The sequence below is a fragment of the Mastacembelus armatus genome, chromosome 2, assembly GCF_900324485.2.
Source record: "Mastacembelus armatus chromosome 2, fMasArm1.2, whole genome shotgun sequence".
Taxonomy (NCBI): Eukaryota; Metazoa; Chordata; class Actinopteri; order Synbranchiformes; family Mastacembelidae; genus Mastacembelus; species Mastacembelus armatus.
Window position 1 is genome coordinate 3,598,705 of NC_046634.1, and position 20,227 is coordinate 3,618,931.

The 20,227-nt window shown below is 39.0% G+C and overlaps 1 protein-coding gene across 5 annotated transcripts in view; it reads left to right on the top strand.

The window, feature by feature from the left end:
• Window positions 1–20,227, top strand: part of dmd (dystrophin) — a 216,353-nt gene that overhangs the window by 105,781 nt on the left and 90,345 nt on the right. For all 5 annotated transcript variants that reach the window (XM_026301384.2, XM_026301380.2, XM_026301383.2 and 2 more), the window contains 10 exons: window positions 1,754–1,855; window positions 3,809–3,916; window positions 4,024–4,203; window positions 7,071–7,240; window positions 9,298–9,421; window positions 10,649–10,727; window positions 12,193–12,305; window positions 13,731–13,859; window positions 15,735–15,927; window positions 18,747–18,892. In XM_026301384.2, coding sequence (XP_026157169.1) covers window positions 1,754–1,855; window positions 3,809–3,916; window positions 4,024–4,203; window positions 7,071–7,240; window positions 9,298–9,421; window positions 10,649–10,727; window positions 12,193–12,305; window positions 13,731–13,859; window positions 15,735–15,927; window positions 18,747–18,892 — 1,344 coding nt within the window. The remainder of the gene's footprint in view (window positions 1–1,753; window positions 1,856–3,808; window positions 3,917–4,023; window positions 4,204–7,070; window positions 7,241–9,297; window positions 9,422–10,648; window positions 10,728–12,192; window positions 12,306–13,730; window positions 13,860–15,734; window positions 15,928–18,746; window positions 18,893–20,227) is intronic.

Below are 20,227 nucleotides of genomic sequence, written 5' to 3' on the forward strand. Positions count from 1 at the left end.
AGTCTTGAAGATTTCATCTTCATCTCCTTAAGTTGAATCTGTTATCCTCAGGGAAGGTGCAAGTAAGCAACCCAAGTCAGATTTAGGTAAAGCTGGTGATATATACAAACAGGAAATGAAGAAATGTGGATAATTGGATGCAACTAAAGCTTTTCCTTGGGGAGAAAAGGTTTGATGAGCTGTGAATAGAAGTAAGCTCCTCTATACTAAAAGCAAATTAGATGAAAATGAGAATCTCTTCTCCTTAACTTTAGTCAGAAACTCCTTCCAAAAAAAGGAATTTGCAGAAATATAATACTCACTGCTGCTGTGAGTGTCTTGAATTATTCACCCTGTCATATTAAGCAATTACAATGCAGAACACAACATTGGTTGTACTGTATGCAAAGTGTAATCACAACAAATATCATTATAAAATGTAATGCAACTTCTCATTTGACTTACGTTTTAACAACTGGATGTTTTGCTGCCTGTGTCTCCTGCAGTGCAGTTTATTATTAAATACAAGATAAGGGAGATAAATAGATGAGACAACACTGTGTACCAGAATGTGAAAATGCAAATACAGTAGAAGGTGCCTTCCCTGGCTTCTCCCCACTGTCGAACTGTCATTTGATTAATTACAGACAATTTGTCTTAAGATTAACCTGCTGAGCCCATTTCTCCATGTCAGTCTTTTCCCGCTCCATTGTCTCTGTTACCCTGATGACTTTGTTCTGTGGACATTGTCTTTGGCATTTAAATGAAACAGAAGTGTCGCTCCCATTTTGCTCAACTAACAACTAGCTGCCAATAAACCAGTAAAACGGAGATGAGAAAAATAAACTTTGTGTGCCATTGTGTGTGTGTGAGTGCTTCCCTGTGCTTTATTAAATATGCTGTGTTCGAGTCTGTAGTCAATTAAAATACCACTGAATGTACAGCATTCAACTATATCTAATGGTTTTCAAAAATTCACAAAATGTTGAATGTTGACAGGTATGTCCCCAAAGCTTTGGCCATACAGCATATCTATACAGTTAAACATGGTGTGAAGTGAGACCAACTCAGGGGCGTGGGTCTAACAACCCCAACCTGATTTACTTAGCTCACCTAGTGAGCCTATGGGTCTGGGGGTGGAGTGAAACCAACCTGTGAGATAAATTGGAGGTTCCAGTCCAGCTTTTTCTTAGACTGATGAAGCCACCTGGATGGGTGGTGAAACGTTTCGGCCTTAAAACTGAAAGTCCAGTTGCCATGACTCGACCTTTAGATAACTTCCCCTGGACGACTGAGAATCTTCACAGACATATACAGTTAAAATAAAAATGACATATAATTTTTAAATATTCTGCCCTAAAACAAAAAAGATCTGAGAACATTTAAATGAACAAAAACATGGGAAACTTAAAATGTTCACCTGGTTAATTATTTATTTCTCCTTTATTTTATTATGCCAAATCTAAACACCATCACTGTCTACATTTAAATTTCACAGTCACTTGGCTTTTCTTCAATTGGTTACTCTATTGTTTCTGCCATCTCTGAATTTCATGCCCCACCACAATCATGATCAGCAGCATCCCCCTGGGGGACAGTCGACTGAAAATCGAACTGCATATTTGGCAGCTAAAACATTAAACTGCAAAGTGAAACTGTGAATCCATTAGCCTTTAAGGGAACGTGATGAAAATGTTTCAGGGGAAATTACTCACAATGACGTTTTGTACTTATGGAGACATTAATGTATTGTTATATAAATGTCTGCACATAGGTGCTTGGTGACCGCTGGGCAGCCATTTGTAGATGGACAGAAGAACGCTGGATTTTGCTTCAGGAAATTTTACTGAAATGGCAACACTTCACTAATGAACAGGTATGTGTGTGTGTGTGTGTGTGTATACACACATGTATGCCTATACAGAACATTAAGAGAACCAATTTTTTACACCATTGCAGTGAGTACATTTTTGAGAAGTGAGGACACTGAGGGTTCTCACTTGGTTTTAAGGTTCAGGTTAACATTAGGTTGGGGTTAGACATTTATTTGTGATGGTGAAGGGTCAGGTAAGGGTCTAGGTTAGTGTGTGCTCATAAACATAGCTGTACAAAAACAGGTCAACATGGGGAGAGCAGGAGCAGGAAGCTAAAATGTCTGATGGAGCCTTAGAGGATCAGCCAGGACAAGAGTGCAAAGTTTGTAGAGACTCACCCAAGAAGACTGAAACCTGTAACTGCTGAAATGAGATATTTTAGGTTTTTACTCATTTGGATGGAAAAATAAGTGTTTATGTAGTGAAGGAGGACACAAGGATAGAGTTTAAATGGAGGTAGATGATTCGCTGTGGCGCCTCCTGAAGGGAGCAGCCGAAAGGAAAAGAAGGATGGAAAAATAAGTTTTAATGCAATCAAGCAAATAGTTGCAGAGTTATTTTAGTCCTGAAAATAGTGATGAGCCAACTTCCAACCAGACTGTCCCTTGAGCCATGCAGCTATAATGTGGCCAGTAGATTAATCTCACAGATGTAGTTATAGCAGCAGAAATAAACACAAATCTTTCGCAAAGCATTGTTTGATTCTAAGATCACAATCACTAACTCTGGGTGTTGCATAAATATATGTTTTAAGATTAGTAGGCTCTCTCAGATTCAAAAACAAACTTTTTTTTTTCTCAGTCATCTATCAGCGTCTTTACAGTTGATATTTTTAGCCACAGCAGGCTGTGTAAAGGAAATTAAATATGTCATGATATCCAATTTGCTCATGTTCTGTGATTAATAATTGAGGAAGCTGAAATCACAACATCGGATTATACACGATTAACTAATCAGCTTTAATTAAAATCCCCTAAACTAGATTTGCATTGTCACCTTTGGGTCATAGTCACCCTTTGTTTACTGTTTGATATATTAAATAGAAGAATCTTCCCTGCTCAAACAATGGTACATTAATAGAATATGTTATTGTTTTGAGCCAAACATACATTCATTAACACAAATATGTGACAATTTAAGACACTTTCTGACTTAAATACTTTACTCCTGCTTAAAAGTGCAAACAGTAGCAACCCTCATCACTTCGTGTTTGAGTTTTCTTTTTAGGAGTGTAGTAGGAAGTGCCATGACTTAGCTAAATTATATTTTGATTAAATGCGTTTGTTGTTGTAGATGTCATGTGTGGTCCTTTTCCCTCTGTCCTTCCTTTGGGTTGGGTTGTGACAAAACTGTGTGTATTTACATCGTGTCTGTGCCTAATGTGCCCACAATGTGGGTCTGGGGGCACTGAGGGCCCATTTGATGAAGTCTGATTGTTCAGTTACACAGATAAGTATAGACTGATGATAAAATAATCTCTCTGCTGTGTTTCATAATAAGGACTCAATGGCTGCAGTTGCTCCAAGACATCCATAAGAACCTAATTTAATTTGATTAATTATTCAAAACACCAGGAAGTATATTGAATTCACTTTTCCCCGATTCTCTGGTTAATGCTTGTTCAAGTAGCACCCGACATTTGGATGCAAATCGACTGTCTGCTTGCTGATAACAGAAACATTGACAGTGTAATTCTGGGCAGAGGGGGAGATGCTGTCACAGACAATAGGCTGCTTTTCAGAGGCCTGAGGAGGATGCTGCAATCAGGAGCTGTCTGTACCAACAGGAGACAATGGCCTCAAGTGCACCACCTTCCACATGATAAGATTTTTTTCTCATGGTGCCTTTCTTCCTACATGTCTCTGTATTTTCCTCACTTAATGGTTTTCTTCTTCTCCTTGCACTTTTTCTCCTTTATTCCTCTTCCTTCCTTCGCTCTTCTCCTCTCGTTGCAGTCTTTATTCGACTCTTGGTTAAGTCAGAAGGAAGAGCTGGTTCGCTCCATCAAGACCTCCAACCTTAAGGACCAGGCAGAGATGGTCGCCTGCCTCCGCCGTCTTGCTGTGAGAACTACAAATCTGACTAACATGAAGTCTACATGAACCAACTTAGCTTTACTCCTGTGCACCAGGAGGGTTAACATCCACAACCTTTGTTGTTTTACCTGCAGATGGTGAAGGCAGACCTGGAGGTGAAGCGCCCCACCATGGACAAGCTGTGCTCCATGAGTCAGGACCTTCTGTCCAGTGTAAAGAATAAAGAGGTGGCCAGCAAATTGGAGGCCAGACTGGACAACTTCGCCCAGCGCTGGGACAAACTGATCCAGAGTCTGGAGTTGAGCAGCTCCCAGGTACAGGACTCATTAAAAAGATTTAGATTTCACTAATCTCCTCATGTTTTAGGTGTAGTTACCATAGAATATATATAGGATACAAACAGTTTTTACTGTTATTCATTTTAAGACTTTGTTGCTGAGAGTTGAAACAAGAGGTTCATTACCTCTCTTATGTCTGTACACTGAACCAGAAGGGATGTTTTCACACTGTGAGAGGGCAGAACGTGTTGGCAACTTTTGTACCTTTGCACAGAGCCATGCTAGCTGTTTCCCCCATGCTTCCAGGTTTCATGCTTAGTGTGTGTGAATTTTCTGATTTATACCAAATAAAAACGACCTCGGTCCAAGCATGGAGAAATGAAGCATGTGTGAAGGCTTCTGTTACTCTAAAGCTCACAAATTAATGGATTTTCCATTCAGTGTTTTCACTGGTGAGAAAGTTGTTAGAGTTTAGCTGAAGAAAACATATCCAGTTTTGTATTATCTTTTCTAGCAGTTTTGTAGCAGGACTACTGAGTTCATATCCAACCACATCAAAAGGATTATGAGATGGAAGGAGTGAATCTATCATGGTACTAAACTATACTTTTCTTTTTGCTTTTGATTCAGGTCTGGTCAGTTTATGTCGTCCAGTCTGACAGTATGACCTACCTGCTACATCCTTGCAATTTACATCTTTGTCTCGGGGTCCCAGGTTTTTGATGTTTGTTAAGAAGTAGTGGAGTGAAAAGCAGCAGGTAGTTCTGATTCCAAGACCAAGATTTAAGATTTTAAAAAAACTGACAGCTAGGAAAAGTTAGATTTGAAGGTAGAATGAGTGTTTCTAAAGACTATCTACATTTAAAACACAATAGTTGTTTATTATTCAAGTCACAGGTATACTTCTGCTCCTATATAAAACGGTCATGGGCTCGTTGCTGGTTTGTAGTGCTGGTTGGTTTTTTGTTTCTCTGGTCTCCTGCCCAAATGAAATGCTGGTTGTTTGTAGTATCTGAGATCAACACTTGTCCTGTTATATAAAAATGCTGTTGAGGCGAAACGTGGGTCCTGGTAGCTGGAAGTGTTTGGCCTGAGCTTCATGTTACACACCAGTGGAGAATAATGAGAAGGGACGGATGAAGACTTGTGTTGACTTTCCCGTCTTTGCTGCACTGTCCTGATCAAATATCCAGCGATGAAGGAGATTTAGTAGCATGAAATAAGTTTTAAGATACAGACACAGTACCTTTGTGCTGTTTGAATTTTCTGATCATATACTGCACTGTAGTGTTACTTTTATCCTTAAATACTTCACACTGAGTGTTGAGTAAAATATTGGATTGTGAAGGAATACCTTGAAAGTGCTTCTTTTCCAAATACTAGAAACTAGACCAGCTATGGTACCTACAGTCTTTTATTAGAGAGCTTTAGATGAGGTCATCCAACCATACAGTATCAGCTTTATGAGGTGATGATATCCAGTGGCAGTGTCATTTCCACCTTGTGGCCAAAAAAAATAAGCTTTACCATTAGTCAGTATCAGATAAAAGATGCTAATTATCAAGCTTTTTTACTGTAGGAGGTTAGAGTGGTGTGAATATTTTCATCTAACTCATGGCAAGAAAGCAGATAAGAGTAGTTTCCTAAATCTGAAACCTTCACTTCAGTGTTGAGAGGTTCAATCTAAGGACGATATATCACAACCTTGATATATAAAAGGAGTTCAGGTTGGGTTCATAGCTTGGTGGACAGAGATTTAGGATTAATGTGACTTTTTTATAAAGATAAATCTATGACAGCTTTGAAAAAGAATCCACATACAAATACATCTTAGCTTCATGGACTGTGTTATTCCTGTGCCACTGTCGTCCGAGACCTATTAAAAATACATCAATGAGCCACGCTGTTGCACTGGGTGAGAAGTTGCTTCATTACCATAAACACACATGCTGTAGTTTATTTTAACTCAACACCACATACACCATCCTGCTGCCACAAGTACTCACTGCAGCAGTTGTTCTCAAATCAGTTTTTTTCAGCAAAGCATCAAATGTGGATTAATGTGCTGCTGAAAATAGCCCTCAACATGCCTACCATTTCCTGTTAGAGTGATGTTTGTTAAACACTACAGTGAGCAGCTGTTTTAGGGAATTACTGAGCCTTTTGTCAACAATAAATTTATAGATTCTGTTTTAAAAGCTTTTTCTCAGTCAGTAGAGAAACCGATTTAGAGATGAAGACATTAATGATTTTAGTAGAAAATCACAGCTTTATCCTTTAAACGACACTTAAATGTGGTCGCCCTTCTTTTTTCCCCCACAGGCTTTTTTTCATGTGTATGTTTAAACTGGGAAGTGTAAATCCACAAGCACATGCTTAGCATTCTGTAGCTGCAGTCAGAATCTATCATGAAGTTCCTGGTCACACTAGTTGCACACATCTCCCCCTCAGTCTTTGTCACGCTCTCTTTCTCAATTACTTGTCCATTATAATCAGCCAGATAATTAGCAGATTGACCTGTGCAGGCATGCACAGTCTCTAGTACTTCAGCTGCACACACACACACACACACACACACACACACACACACACTCACACACACGCACACACACACACACACACACACACACACTCACACACTCGTTTCTTTAGCCCTTGTTGAAACCCCCACACATCCATGCTTATGTTTGTATTGTTATAATGTATCATTGATAACTGATCCTTGACTCATCACCTTTCAGGGACACTATTAACACTGTGGGTGTGTGTGTGTGTGTGTGCGTGCAGGCACACACACTTGCACTCAGGCAGATGTGAGAGAGAGTTAAGTGGAGGTTTGTAAACTGATAGAGCAATTTCCGTGCAGTTCGCCTACATTTATTTCTTTTTATATGTGTGCTCAGTTGTCATCAGCTGTCAGCGTGGCCCAGCAGCCTGAGCTGACCCACTCTGTCACGACAACCGTTACCAAGGTGACAACGAGAGAGAAGGTGTCGGCTGTGCGACAGACCCGAGAGTCGCCACCACCACAGAAAAAGAGACAAGTGGTGGTAGATTCTGAACTCAGGAAAAGGTGAGAGTGATTTGGTACACTCAAGACTTCAGATTAGGAGCAATATTTTGAAAATCTGAAGTTTTTTTTTTTTTTTTTTTTTGCTAATTGATGTTAAACGTTCAGTTACATGCACACCTTTCTGCTGTCTTATCTTAGCAGGTAGGTGATGAAACACTGCAGATACTGATAATGAGTATCTGTGATAGTGATAATAGAGGCCACCTTGAAATTAAACCATTCATATTAGTGAAGTAGGACAGTCCGAAAACCCTGTAGTGAATCAAGAAACCCTAGAAGAGGATGTATTATGCAGTAGTGGAAAGTAAAGTAGTACAGTATATTTACTCAAGCATGGTCCTACAGTAGATGATCTAAGGTACCTGTACTTTACCTTAGTATTTCTGTTTTGATACTTTCTGTGTTTCAAATGGCAATGTTGTACTTTTTAATCCACTCCACTTTATTTGACAGAAGGGCTTAATATTTGCTTTGCAGATAGGCTTTTATTGTGAAAAATCACTGTTGACAGCAGTTTGCCATTGATCACAAATACACTAAAGAAAAATCAAGTGGAATTGCTTTCACTTAAAAGTAGTCTGTGGAGTTTTTGTCTACTGGTAGCTTAATGGGACAGTTTATATGAGGGGGGACCCTGTTTTATTTGTACCTCAGACACAATGACAGAAATTTACTGCCACCATTTGCCGGATATTCAATACTGTAAGGTCAACTAATAGTTGCAGAAACATGTAAAAAAAACACAACAGTGTACCCACAAAAGGTAAGTAATGAGAAAACCTTCACATTAGATAATATGGATGTAAACAATGCAGATTTAAAAAATACATCCAGCTATTTTGAAATTAGTGTTACAAATAATTTATGAGGAAGGAAATTCAGCGTTTTTGTTAGACCTAACAGATAGAGAGAAACACTGGATATGAGCATAGTGTATCTTTTCTAAAAACCAGAAAACTCCACAGGGCAACTTTAACAGATTTTTACACTCTTCACACTGTGGTACACTGTTTACCTAAGTAAAGGATCTGAATAGTTCTTCCACCACTGCAGTTATGCTCATGTTTAGTGATTGCTGTAGATGGTAGCTATTTCAAGTTCCCGTATTAAAATATAATTGACCTAATTTTCAATCGTTTACATCAAATCTTTGCCATCGCAGCACATTAAGATGCAAATATTTCAGGACATCTGTTACATTACTTTGCCTGTTAAAATCAATAATATAACATAAAAAGATTATGTGGCAAAACTCAGCTACAGCTGCTTGGATGTTCTAGAGATCAGAGTGTTGCAAAGGACTAACTAATGGGAAGTGAAAAACTGCTGAGTCTTTGTTTACTTTGAAATGTGGCTAAACAGCAACATTCTGGGGATGTTCCTTAAAGTGAGTTAAGTGAAAACAGTTTGTTCACCCTGAGTTGAGGGGAAACTCTGGGTTTTCAGTAACATAGACAACATATAGCTGTTATTCTGAGCTGAGGATGAATGTGAGGAGAGATTCCTGTTTTCAAATGACGACACTGTGATTCTGTGAACATGAAGAGAACCATCCAAATATCGATCATTCCTCTGCGCCAAAACATCTACTGTCCTTCAATAAAAATAAAAATAAATCGGTGATCTATAAATAATAATACTCAGAGTGAATCGACTCTAATTAGCTGTTCTGGAATATAAAAACCTGTACCAGTGTTATTGTTGTGTTCTACCTGCCCCCGAGCACTAACGGGACCGAGGCACTGCTACAGTAGCATCAATGAGCAACAACTCAAACTCAATAATGACTTCAGTCATGTAAATATGAAGACTATTTGCTGAAATTCCATCAGCATGTCAAACGAGGGGAGAATACAAATAGCTGTTATACGTGTGATAAAAATGCTAAATGTGACTTTGAGTGTTATCAGGAGACGTGAAGTACCAGCTAATCTACAAATTTAATCTTAATTCTTAAGAAACGTTTATAGAAAACTGCAGCAGCAAATCCTTTGTACCCCGTAACATCAATATAGTGGGTAATACTGTGTGGGTAACAAGTGTGTGTGTGTCTTCAGGTTTGATGTGGACTTCACAGAGGTCCACAGCTACATGACCCGTGGCGAGGCCATCCTACAGAGCCCCGAGTTCTCTGTGTCTCGCAAGGACAGTGGCATTCAGGAGCTGCATGACAAAGTGCAGGTAAAAACAGTGTGTGTGTGTGTGTGTGTGTGTGTGAGAGAGAGAGAGAGAGAGAGAGAGAGAGAGAGACACCCCACAGAACTGTGCTGCTGAGACCTGTGATGCTGAAACAACAAGGTCCTTTTGCACAGTTGAGTCATAAATGAATTTTACCTTAAACACATCAATCATACCTGTGAGGACATTTTTGAACTTTGATTATGCACCGAATAGTAGTAGTAGTAGTAGTAGTTAGTATAAATTTCAACACGATTCAAATAAAAAAATCTACTGCTCAGGTGCCATCATAATGAACCACTTGTTGGAGCGAGTACCGAAAATAAATATAAGTGGTCAAAAGATCAAAAATGTCTTTGAAATACTGGAGCGTTAATCTCTTCAGGCTTCTGTAAACCACTCAAATGAAAAAGAATCCAAGAGGGGAACAATCTGTATGTTAAACTGCTCAGCTCCCAACTCATGTCCACAGCAAAGCCGTAACTTGTGACAAGAGAATCGCAAGTAGATACTGATTTGCTTTAAGGGATCACAAAAAAGATTAGAGTAACAAATATTAGTGCAGTCCCTGAACTGAGGTCTGGATGAAAAATGTTCCCTCTGAGCTACAAGAGCTAACTTCAAGCTCTGAAGAAGGCACATTGTTGATGAAATGGCACCTCAGTGGATGCAATCTGCATTAATATCTGTCGTGCTTGAGTTTCTTCAAGTAACTGTGCTTGTGGGAATGGTTCACCCTTCTTGGAAAATATGCTTGGAGTTCAATGATAGAAAATACATTTACATTTAAATGTAAATTTACATGAATGCATGAGAAATGTATCACATTCACCTAACAGACGTCTTACAATTAGGAGCAAACTCAGGTATTAGTTTTGAGTTTGAGTTTGTCTTGAAATATGAAATGTTCCCACAGTTTAGGTTTAAAATGATCAGTGACCTTATTATTAAACCTTTTTGTTTGTCCAAATAAATGCTCAGATTGTCCTAAATGTCACAGCACAATAAGATCAGAGGCTGATGACAGCTACAGGACCTGTTATTGTTTGGAGCTACTCAGTTGGATTAGATTGATTTTTTTTTTGTGTGTGTGTTTTTAATCTTTATTTGTAATAAATAATTCCCTAGCTCTTGGCCTCTTGTTTTTTTTTTCTGTCTGTCTGCCTGTTCTTGTCCTTTAACTCCGCATTTCTTGTTCTGTCCATCACTCTCTCCCCTTTCTCACTTTAGGCAATAGAAAGAGAGCGACCAGAGAAGTACCGAAAGCTTCAAGAAGCAACACGCACGGCGCAGACCCTGGTTGAGCAGGGTAACGTGCACTAACACATACCCTGTTCGTTCACACGCACGCACACACGCACACGCACATCCTGTCTGTCCCCATGGCAACGCCTCTACCTGTCCCACCCTCTCTTCTTGTCTCCATAGAAACACTGATAGAGAGAGGAAGAGAGATGTTTCTTCTCGTCTGTCCTCTCCTCTGTCCTTGTGCAGCTGTTTGGACTTCTGAAAGCACAGAAACCCTCGATTTCTACTTTTTATTACTCTCTTTTTATTCGTGTTACTGCTGTAACCTTCAGCCAAACATAATACACCTGAACATTCCTCAACTTACTCAACAGGGCTGTGTGTGTGAAAGCGAAGGAGAGAAAAAAACTATTGATGCTTTTGTGTGGAAATAAGTTTATGAATGCATGACATGTTTCACAGGTATAGTGTAAACACATAAATCTTAATCTCAATACTGCGCTGCACCAATCAATTACTATTTACATATTATCGAAAAGTAATGGTTACTTTATTAATTACTCCACAGTAATTAGGTACCTCACAGTTTTAGAATTGCCAGGAGGCAGTTTTTGATGGCAGCTAAATTCCTCTCCACACCTTCATCCCTTGCATTAAACTAAGATATGGGATTGTGTCAAAATAGTACAGTGTGTGTTCATGATTATAAAGGAGTGTGTCACCCAGTGCAATATTGAGGCTCATTTATTGTGCTTATGTTTCAATAGTTTTTGGCCAGAAACGGGGCTCTGATAGGAATAGATAGATTTGAAGAACTGGATGACAAAAAGAATAAAAGATTGTTTCAAGTGTATTGCATATAGTGTCTCATCCTCCATTCAGCTTCAGGATTATGTGTGATGGCACTTATCTGACATTAAGCTAATGCAATGAAGTCAGAAAGCAGCATCAGTGAAATGTTTGACAAGTAAATGGAACATAATGGAGGTACAGTTACATTTAGAAGAACTTCTGTGCCTGTTTTCATACAAGATGAGACTCATGAGCCAGGATGCTGCCTTTCCCAGGTCCAATTATCATCCAAACAATGGCATTCAGTCTGCCCTTTTAGTGGGAATCCATCTTTCTGCAACTTTACCATTGATTTTTCCCTCCTGTGGAACCCTTTGGAGGTTTTCATTTTTCTGGCAAAGGAGTTTTACACACACTTTAAATTGGCCATTTACATCAACAAATGTCACTTAGTGATGAGCGAGACTGCATATTGAGGTGTGTGTTTCCCTGTGTTCAGTGGAACAGCAGACAAACAGTTTCTGGAGTTCACATTTATGAAGAATATCGACGGCCCCTCTCACCTCTCCTACAGATGACATTCACCAGATTCTGTGTGCACAGAGTGTGTCTTTTTTTATGTCCGTCCCCTACAGAGAGATCAGCCGTGCCCATGTGAACTGTGAAGCATGTATCACTGAGAATGTGTGTGTGTGTGTGACAGCCCCCACCCTTCTCTCTGTCTGCCCCTCCAGAGGGGAGTCGTGCTGATGACATTGCCCAGGCAGCGGAGCAGCTGAACCAGCGCTGGGTGGGATTCTGTGCCCTGTTGGCAGACAAGCTGGCATGGTTGGCTTACCAGACGAAGGTATATACACACAGATATGTCCAATTTGTATCGCTGAGGTATTTTGCACCTTGGTAGAATTTCTTTGTGCAGTCTGCCTCAACAACTGCTCACCAAAATTCAAGGTAGATCTGAGTAAAAGGTTTGATTTACATGCTCCAACTTTGAGAATTTTGAAGAATGTTTCTTCTGTTATTTAACTCCAAGTTAAAGTAACTCAAATCTGAATGCTGTAGCCATTACAAATTTCCCATTTTCAAAACAGCATGGATTTCATTTAAATATTTATTGTTTATTGTATACATATATATTGATTCCATCGTGAGAGCAGTTGTTGTACTGCTAACAGTCACAATAATCTCAGGTATAATTTTCCTCCATGCATCCCCCCAAGACTCAAGTGTGTCATAGAAAAAAGGTGCAGGAAGTGTCTGAAGTGCAAATCTATCTTCACTGTTTTGATTGTGATCAGAGAGAAGACTCCTCTGAGGCACATAACAGCCTCCATCTAGTTAAACAAACTGATTCATTTATTTAATTACACTGGGTTAATAACAAAATGAGTTTAATAAATATCACTTATGGGATCTTACAGTGCAAAGAATGAACATAAGTTATAAGTTTATAAGGAAAAACTGCCAGAGAGACTGTAAGGGTCAGGAAATTCCTTCCTTAGTGAGACAGTTTGCTCCATCAGGACTGGGCTGGGATGGTTTTACTGGATTTGATTGACAGGTACCCAATAACTCAATAAGTGTATCGGTAGCAAAAACTCAAGCTTTGGCAGAAAAATGGATGTACAGTAAAACCTTAGTGTTCATGATGAGAAGGTCATTGACAGAAAGTATATTTAACGGCCTGACTTTTCAGTGCAGTTTTCAGTACGCTCACTAGAATTCTCTGACTGGTAAACTGAGCTTGATGTGTGAAACTATTCTTAATGTTATTGTTGGGTTATTGTGTTTCAATAACCAGGATGCCAGTGTCCATAGTAAAGGAGGAAACACTTCATTTTTCCTCAAACTTTACATTTAATTGTTGAGCCCTGCAGAAATCCTGTATTAGATTTAGTGGGGTTTTTTTTTTTGTTGTTGTTTGTTTGTTTTGTTTTCTAGGTTTTTTTTATATTTGTAACATCTGGTGCACTGCATGAATGCATTAAAAAAAAAAGCAGGCGAACAGCACAGTCTCTAACAAGCCCTTAAATAACAAAATTGCTACCCAATTACAGTAAGAATTTATTAGTCACTCTCAGGTAATACAGGCGTGGATGGCGTTTTGGTCATTCGGGTATTGTGCAGATCTTCTGCAAATTAGAGAACTGCTTGTACAACAAGACGGATGTTTCATGCGTGTTTCGTTGTGTTTTTATAGGATTTGAACTGAGCTTCTCTATGTGTCTGTGTGTGTATGTCTGTGTGTCTGTGTGTCTGTGTGCAAATGCAGGTGCTTGCCTTTTATAACCTGTATGAGCAGTGTGAGCAGGCGGTGGACAACAGTGAGAACTGGCTCAAAGTCCAGGCACCTCCAGCATTTGAACCAGAACCGCTCAAAGTACAACTGGACCGATGTCGGGTGAGTGAAACGTGTGTTTCATCCCAAACTTTCCCCATGATGGTTGATCATCATCTCTGTTCAGGTGCTGAAAAACATCATACATGGGCACTTTACAGTACATGCACATTTTTACTGTCTGTCTGTGTGTGTTTATTTTTTGTCCTCATTTGTCTTATTTTTCTTCCTGTAGCTTCATCTATTCTACATACAGTGTTTTATTTATTTGGCTTATTTGCATTTGTATCTTTTCATGCATCTGTTTGTCCCAGCACTTTTCTGTAAGTATGTTTACGGTAATCATTCATTCCAGCCCATACTGACTGGTTCTGCTTCTTCCCTATTTTCTAATTTGCTCTTACAAACTGATGTTAACAAAAATGACAGCCAGCAATGGCTTGTAATGTCAGAATTATCATCTCTGACCTAAAAGTCAAGCTAGAGCCATCGGGTGTGTACTGTAGCTGAGCTGTACCGAGAGGAAACAGACAAATTTGCTTGCTGCAAAACCTTTTTTCATTTTTGCTTTTCTGTTGGTGTCCAGACTAAAAAATGTAAATATGAAGGATTCCATTTGTTATGCTTTCACCTTCTGGCTTTAGCTACATGAAATACAGACATCAGATCCATATCAATCTTCTCACACAAAATACACAAACAAATAAACAACATCTTGACAACATCTAAACAAAAAGGAGAAGTAAAATTTCAAAAAAGAAGGAACGATGGAAATAAATCAGAGAAATAGGACTGGAGCAGGACAAAAGGACAAAGTAAATCTCGGCGGGACATTAACAGATGAACCTGCATAAAAGAAACATATGTCTAGCAAACATATTCAAAAACATCGTTTCCTTCCCACACATTTTTCTTTCCCACACCAACGTGCAACACACACTTGCTCCCACACAGTTTTTTGAGTTCTTATCTTTATATTAAACAGGAAAGGCTTCAGAGAAAATAAAATATTTACAGAAATTTTGAAATCAACCTTCCCACTGGCAAATCATGGCGCCACCTGTCAGCTTATGAAAATATATTCTGTTGAGGTTACAAATGCATGCATTTTCTAACATTCTTCATGAATAAGGAGTGTACTTCTTGGCTCTAGGCTAGAGAGGAGTTACAGGGGAATAACAGTGAGCTGCATTCAACCTGCATTACTGCTACACAATCCCACATACGCTGTCCTGCTGCCAGAAATACTCAATGAATGTGGCACAGTCCACCACTGAAAGTAGTCCCCAGGAAAATACAGTAGTTATTCTTGAGTTTGAGTATCATTTGTTAAACTACAGTGTTTCGATATTTAAAGAAAAGGGAAATATGCTTATTCAGTTTCCTCCTTAGCGTTATGTCTGTTACTAAATTTGGAAGCAGAAGAAAAACAAACCTGACTCTGTCCAAAGTCTAAATTTAACTCACACAAACAAAAATGTAAAAACAACTTTTTGCTGAAAATTTTAGCTCAAGCTCCATATTTCGCATAAAGCAATGAGTGACACTGGAAATAAGCCACTTCAGAAATACAATGGTGGAAGCGTTCCACTTGAATGAAGTATAGAAATAGTAGTTTAACTGCTAACTGTTCCTCTCTCTTCCTCTCATGATATTAAAGTAGTGATTTTCACTATTCTGTCAGTGCAGTTTGAACTTCAGCTACAATTTGGTTCTGCTGAGCTGGTCCAATTTCCTGCTTGGCTTCCTATTCATTAACAGTTGAAACTGTATTTAAACACATCTGTAAAATAGAACCGATTAAGCACAAGGCAAATGGAGTGGAACTTTAAATATGAAAACACAATACTTTTCCACAGATATGTTTTTATTGGACTTTCTCTTCCAAGTCTGCTTGTCCATCATGTGACCCCCACCACCTTCTTTTTGTCTTGTCAGGAGGAGGTGGCTCGCTTGGCCTCCCTGCAGCCTCAGGTGGACCTTCTGGAGAAGCGGCTAAAGGAGCTGAAGGAGGAAAAGGAAGGAGAGGAGGATCCCTCTGCCTTCCTAGACGCCGATATCAGTGCCTTAAAAGAGCACTACCAAAAGGTCCTGGAGGATCTGAGAGCGAGAGAGAGGCAGCTACAACTGGGTAAGTGAGGAGAGGTACTTATTTACTGTGAAAACCTAATCCCAGCTACTCACTTAGTGAAGAGTAGAGGAGCTGACCTTGTTTACTACACCTTGTGTACCCCTGTTTTTGTTTATGTGCACTCAATTAGAATAACTGGTGTTACAGTGGCTACATTCATAAAATCCAAGGAAGGTTTTATTTTTCATACTATTGGTCTTTTGATAGATTTGGACATCATTTATGATTCTGCAGTAGCTTAACTGCCGGTACAGTATATGGGAACTGACCCATAACCACATTATAAAAACCATTCATCTGGAAGTGAAAAATCATGAATGTTAAAGTTGGATTAGGGCATTTTGACCACAGGGGGTAATTATCACACTTATAAAATACGGCACATTGCATTGTGGGATTGTTAGCAGAAAGCAGTTTATAAGCCATTTTTAGGCCACTATGTAAATATTACATTTACAGTATGATACCATCAGCAGTACTTTAGAAGTGCAGTTTTTAATTGTTTGTTTAAAAAAAAAACCCTACAGCAGCTCTGCTCGCACTTACTGACTGATCTCACACTGTTAATTAAAACTGTTGAAACTGACATTTTTGGACAGCTGTCTTCAAAAATGTCTGAATTAGCTTCAATCTCAGTCCTGTGACTTAATTCGTCCTTAATTTAACTTATATTTCTGGGGATAAATCATCATTTCCCATCATGTTTTGTTTAACTGACTTGCTACTGCATGTCTTAACTAGAGATTGCAGTTGTAATGAGTGAATGAACCAGGTGTGTCTAAAGCCTCCTCTCAGCCCCCACATAACCATCTAGCTTGACTGGTGTATTAAGAAACAGCACAGTAGCAGAATAGTTCTTTGCAGTCATGTACACACAGTCATCACAGATGGCACATAGAAGCGTCCCATACTCCATCCTACCAGTAAACAGTTTCTGAAAAATAGCAGCATTAGCAGCAATTCTTTATGTACCCTTTAAAAAAAAGTACTGCTTATTTCATTTTGACAGAACCACTCAAAGTGTTCCTCTTTTTTTTTGTTTTTTGTTTTTGTTTTTGTTTTTTTTTTTGTTTTCTGAGATTGATGAGGAGTTCCAGTTTCTAATACTTTCAAAAACCAAGAAATCATCATTCCTTCCAAACGTTCACAGCGTTCCCAGCCCTGTGTGCGACTTCAGATTCAGATCTGTATAAGACATAAGTGACTGCTCACTTTTCTTTTGCTACTGAGAGTCAGCCTTGACTGTCTCCTATAGCCCACACACTCTGTCAGACAGATGGAGTGGCAAATGTCTCTGCCCACAACAGCAGCAATAGCCCAACTTTTGGCATAAACACACAATGTGGACACTGTGGCAAATGAAATGTGCTGAGATCGTGCAAACACACATTGTTTATGGCTGTAGCTCACAGTGTGGGGGGATGGAGAGATGAGTGTGGTCTTGTTTCCATATGATCTGCTGTCCAATTAGCACCACAGAACAGCACGGGAGTGTTGTAGAGCATTGTTTAATAAATCAATCGACCAGATAATATCAGATTATGTTGCACTGTGCCCTTGGGCAAGACACTGAATCTCTGCCAACTCCAAACTGAATAAATGATCACACCGACCTCTGTGAAGAGGGGCAAGAGAACAGAGCATCCGTATGATGACCTCTTAGGATCACGTTATATTTTACACTGACATTAAACACATTTAAACCTCTGGTCACAGTCCAGATGTGCTTGACATTATATATGCACTGTATATTCTGCCTGAGTAAACTGTACTAAATGAATTTTTAATAAAACACATGTATGGAAAGACCATGTAAGGAGTCAATGGATGCACCTTCGCAAGCACATAGAGATTTATTTTTTCCAGTTCAACCAGAAAAAGAAAGGGAACAACAGGGACATGAAGAAAACAAAGTCTAAATCAGACACTGTGACAAAACAAGAGCAGATAGATATTTATAATGATTTAAAGCAGAGAATGATGGGAAGAAATGAGAAAACAAAAAACTAGCCAATGAGAAAATGACACAGAGAAAAATGGCAGGATCTGGAAGAAAGGAAGAGGAGGGGAGGGTCAGCTGGAGAGAGAACAAAAGATAAGAGAAAGATGCTGACAGCCAGGCAGACAAACTATACTTCTTTACTCACTCAGTTTTCTCCCTCGTACCACTCACTGTGCTTTTCTCACCCACGCCAGGGGTGAGATATCAAACACAACCACTCACATATGGCTGGGTATGGCTGCTGCAGACACACACAGATTACTGTGCCACGTTCCTGAGGGCAGCAAGGTCTGAGAAATACTTAGAGGAGAATTTCTTTTAAAGGAATTAAATGCTACTTTTTGCTTTTGTTTTTTCCTATTTCATAGGGACTTAACAGGACAAGTTCAGCATATTTCTTTAAATCAGGTCAGTTCAGGTCAGGAAAGCTTTATTATTCCATTTATTGCAGAAGTGTATTATAGAAGTATGAGGTGTCTTGACTGCAGGAGTCAAATGTGTACAAAAAATGTAAAACATTATACAATGTAAAAGCAAAACCTAATTTTTGACATTTTATAGAGACTTGACTTAGGATAAAATTGAAGGTACAGTAAGTTTCTAGATCATTTTAATATCTATTCTAAAATCAGTAAGCAACCAGAAAAGAAACTAAACCAGTGTAAAGTGATCTCTTTAGTTCTAGTTAAGTCTTACATTGATGAAATCTTTACAGTGTTCATATGTTGACTAAAAACATGGAGATTAAAATTTAAACTGGTATATGTCAGCATGTTGGGCTTATGACACTTCTCTCGGTCTCTCTCTGTCTGTCTAGTTTTGGAGAGTTTGCCCCCAGCTCGTTACAAGGAAACCATATCAACTCTGTTGGCATGGTTACAACAATGTGAGGCAAAGCTGGACATCCCATCCACGGCCCTTACAGAGTATCCTATTATGGAGCAGAGACTGAAGGACGTTCAGGTATACACAGACACGTGCACTCCCACCGTCAGGTTTATAGATGAGTGACAGTCTGTTTATTATCTAACAAACATTTCAACTTTTTAAGTGACAGCTTCAGCGTAGAACTTACACTATAAAGGTTTACCATTTTAAATGTTGCCATTGATTTGAAAGCTCCAAAGTCCTAACTTCACTTGTCACATAGATCTTGAAACAGTTTTATCTTGTATCAGGTGTTACATGGTTGTGTAGTGCAGTGTTACGATGGAGGTTGGTGTAATATGCTGTTGGGTGGGTACACTATCATCCCACCATCCATAGGCATCAAACATGATTCAGCTGGTTTGCTTTGTATTACTGTGTAGGCTCTTGACAACACTGTTGCTCAGACCTATTTACAAATTCCTATAAAATGCCAAAAGGGGCTTGCTCTACAATCCTGTGAGGCTGTATAACACTGTAATCGGTTTTTACTGTGAACAGTAAAGTTATATTAGCACTAGCGATGCCAAACTGCCAAAGCAGCACTCCTTTATAAAGGGATACTACTGCTGCTGTTTAGGATAGCTGACAGAGGATAGAGAAGGGAGAGAAAACAGATGACATGCCCCATTAACCAAGAGTCTAATTCATACCCACAACCTAGTGAGTAAATTGCATGCATCTGATAAACCCTGACATCCCCAAATCACTGTTGTAAACATAAAACCACTGTAGAACAATTCATTAACGAAGCTGGACTGTGTTTTTAAAAACCAAAGGTTGTTTTCGACTACGTTTGCTTAAAACAGTCACAAGTGTTAAAAGCAGAGGAGGTTTTAGAAGTGGCACATGACAGCATATACATTTTTATCCTAAATTCGGTCTGTTAACTTTAAATAAATTGTAGATTAAATGAACTGAGTTACATAATGAAAATTAAATGCTCAAGTTAAATGACCTGAGCATCTTATGGAGAAGCAGAAGGTTGTGAGGTTTAGCTTTACTGAGAGGCTGAGAGATGTGCACGTATTTTTCTGAAGTTCTAATTAAAACAGAGAGACACGAAAAACAGTATGTTTCTCCTCACTTCTACCTTTCTACCCAGCAGTTAGTCAGACACATTATTTTGTTCTACTTTGTTCAGCCTGCACAGTAAATCGGAAAAGAAGTTCTTACACAAGAAGGTGGCACATTAGAAATGTTTTATTTGAACAGACATAGCAGAGTGCACGTCTTGAACCATCCACCTCTGCTTCTTTCCTGCTTGTGGCTTTATAATAACATCAGCAATTTCAATTCAATTTATTTTATTTGTATAGCGCCAAATCACAATACAATCATCTCAAGGCAAAAAGAAAAAAACAAACAAAA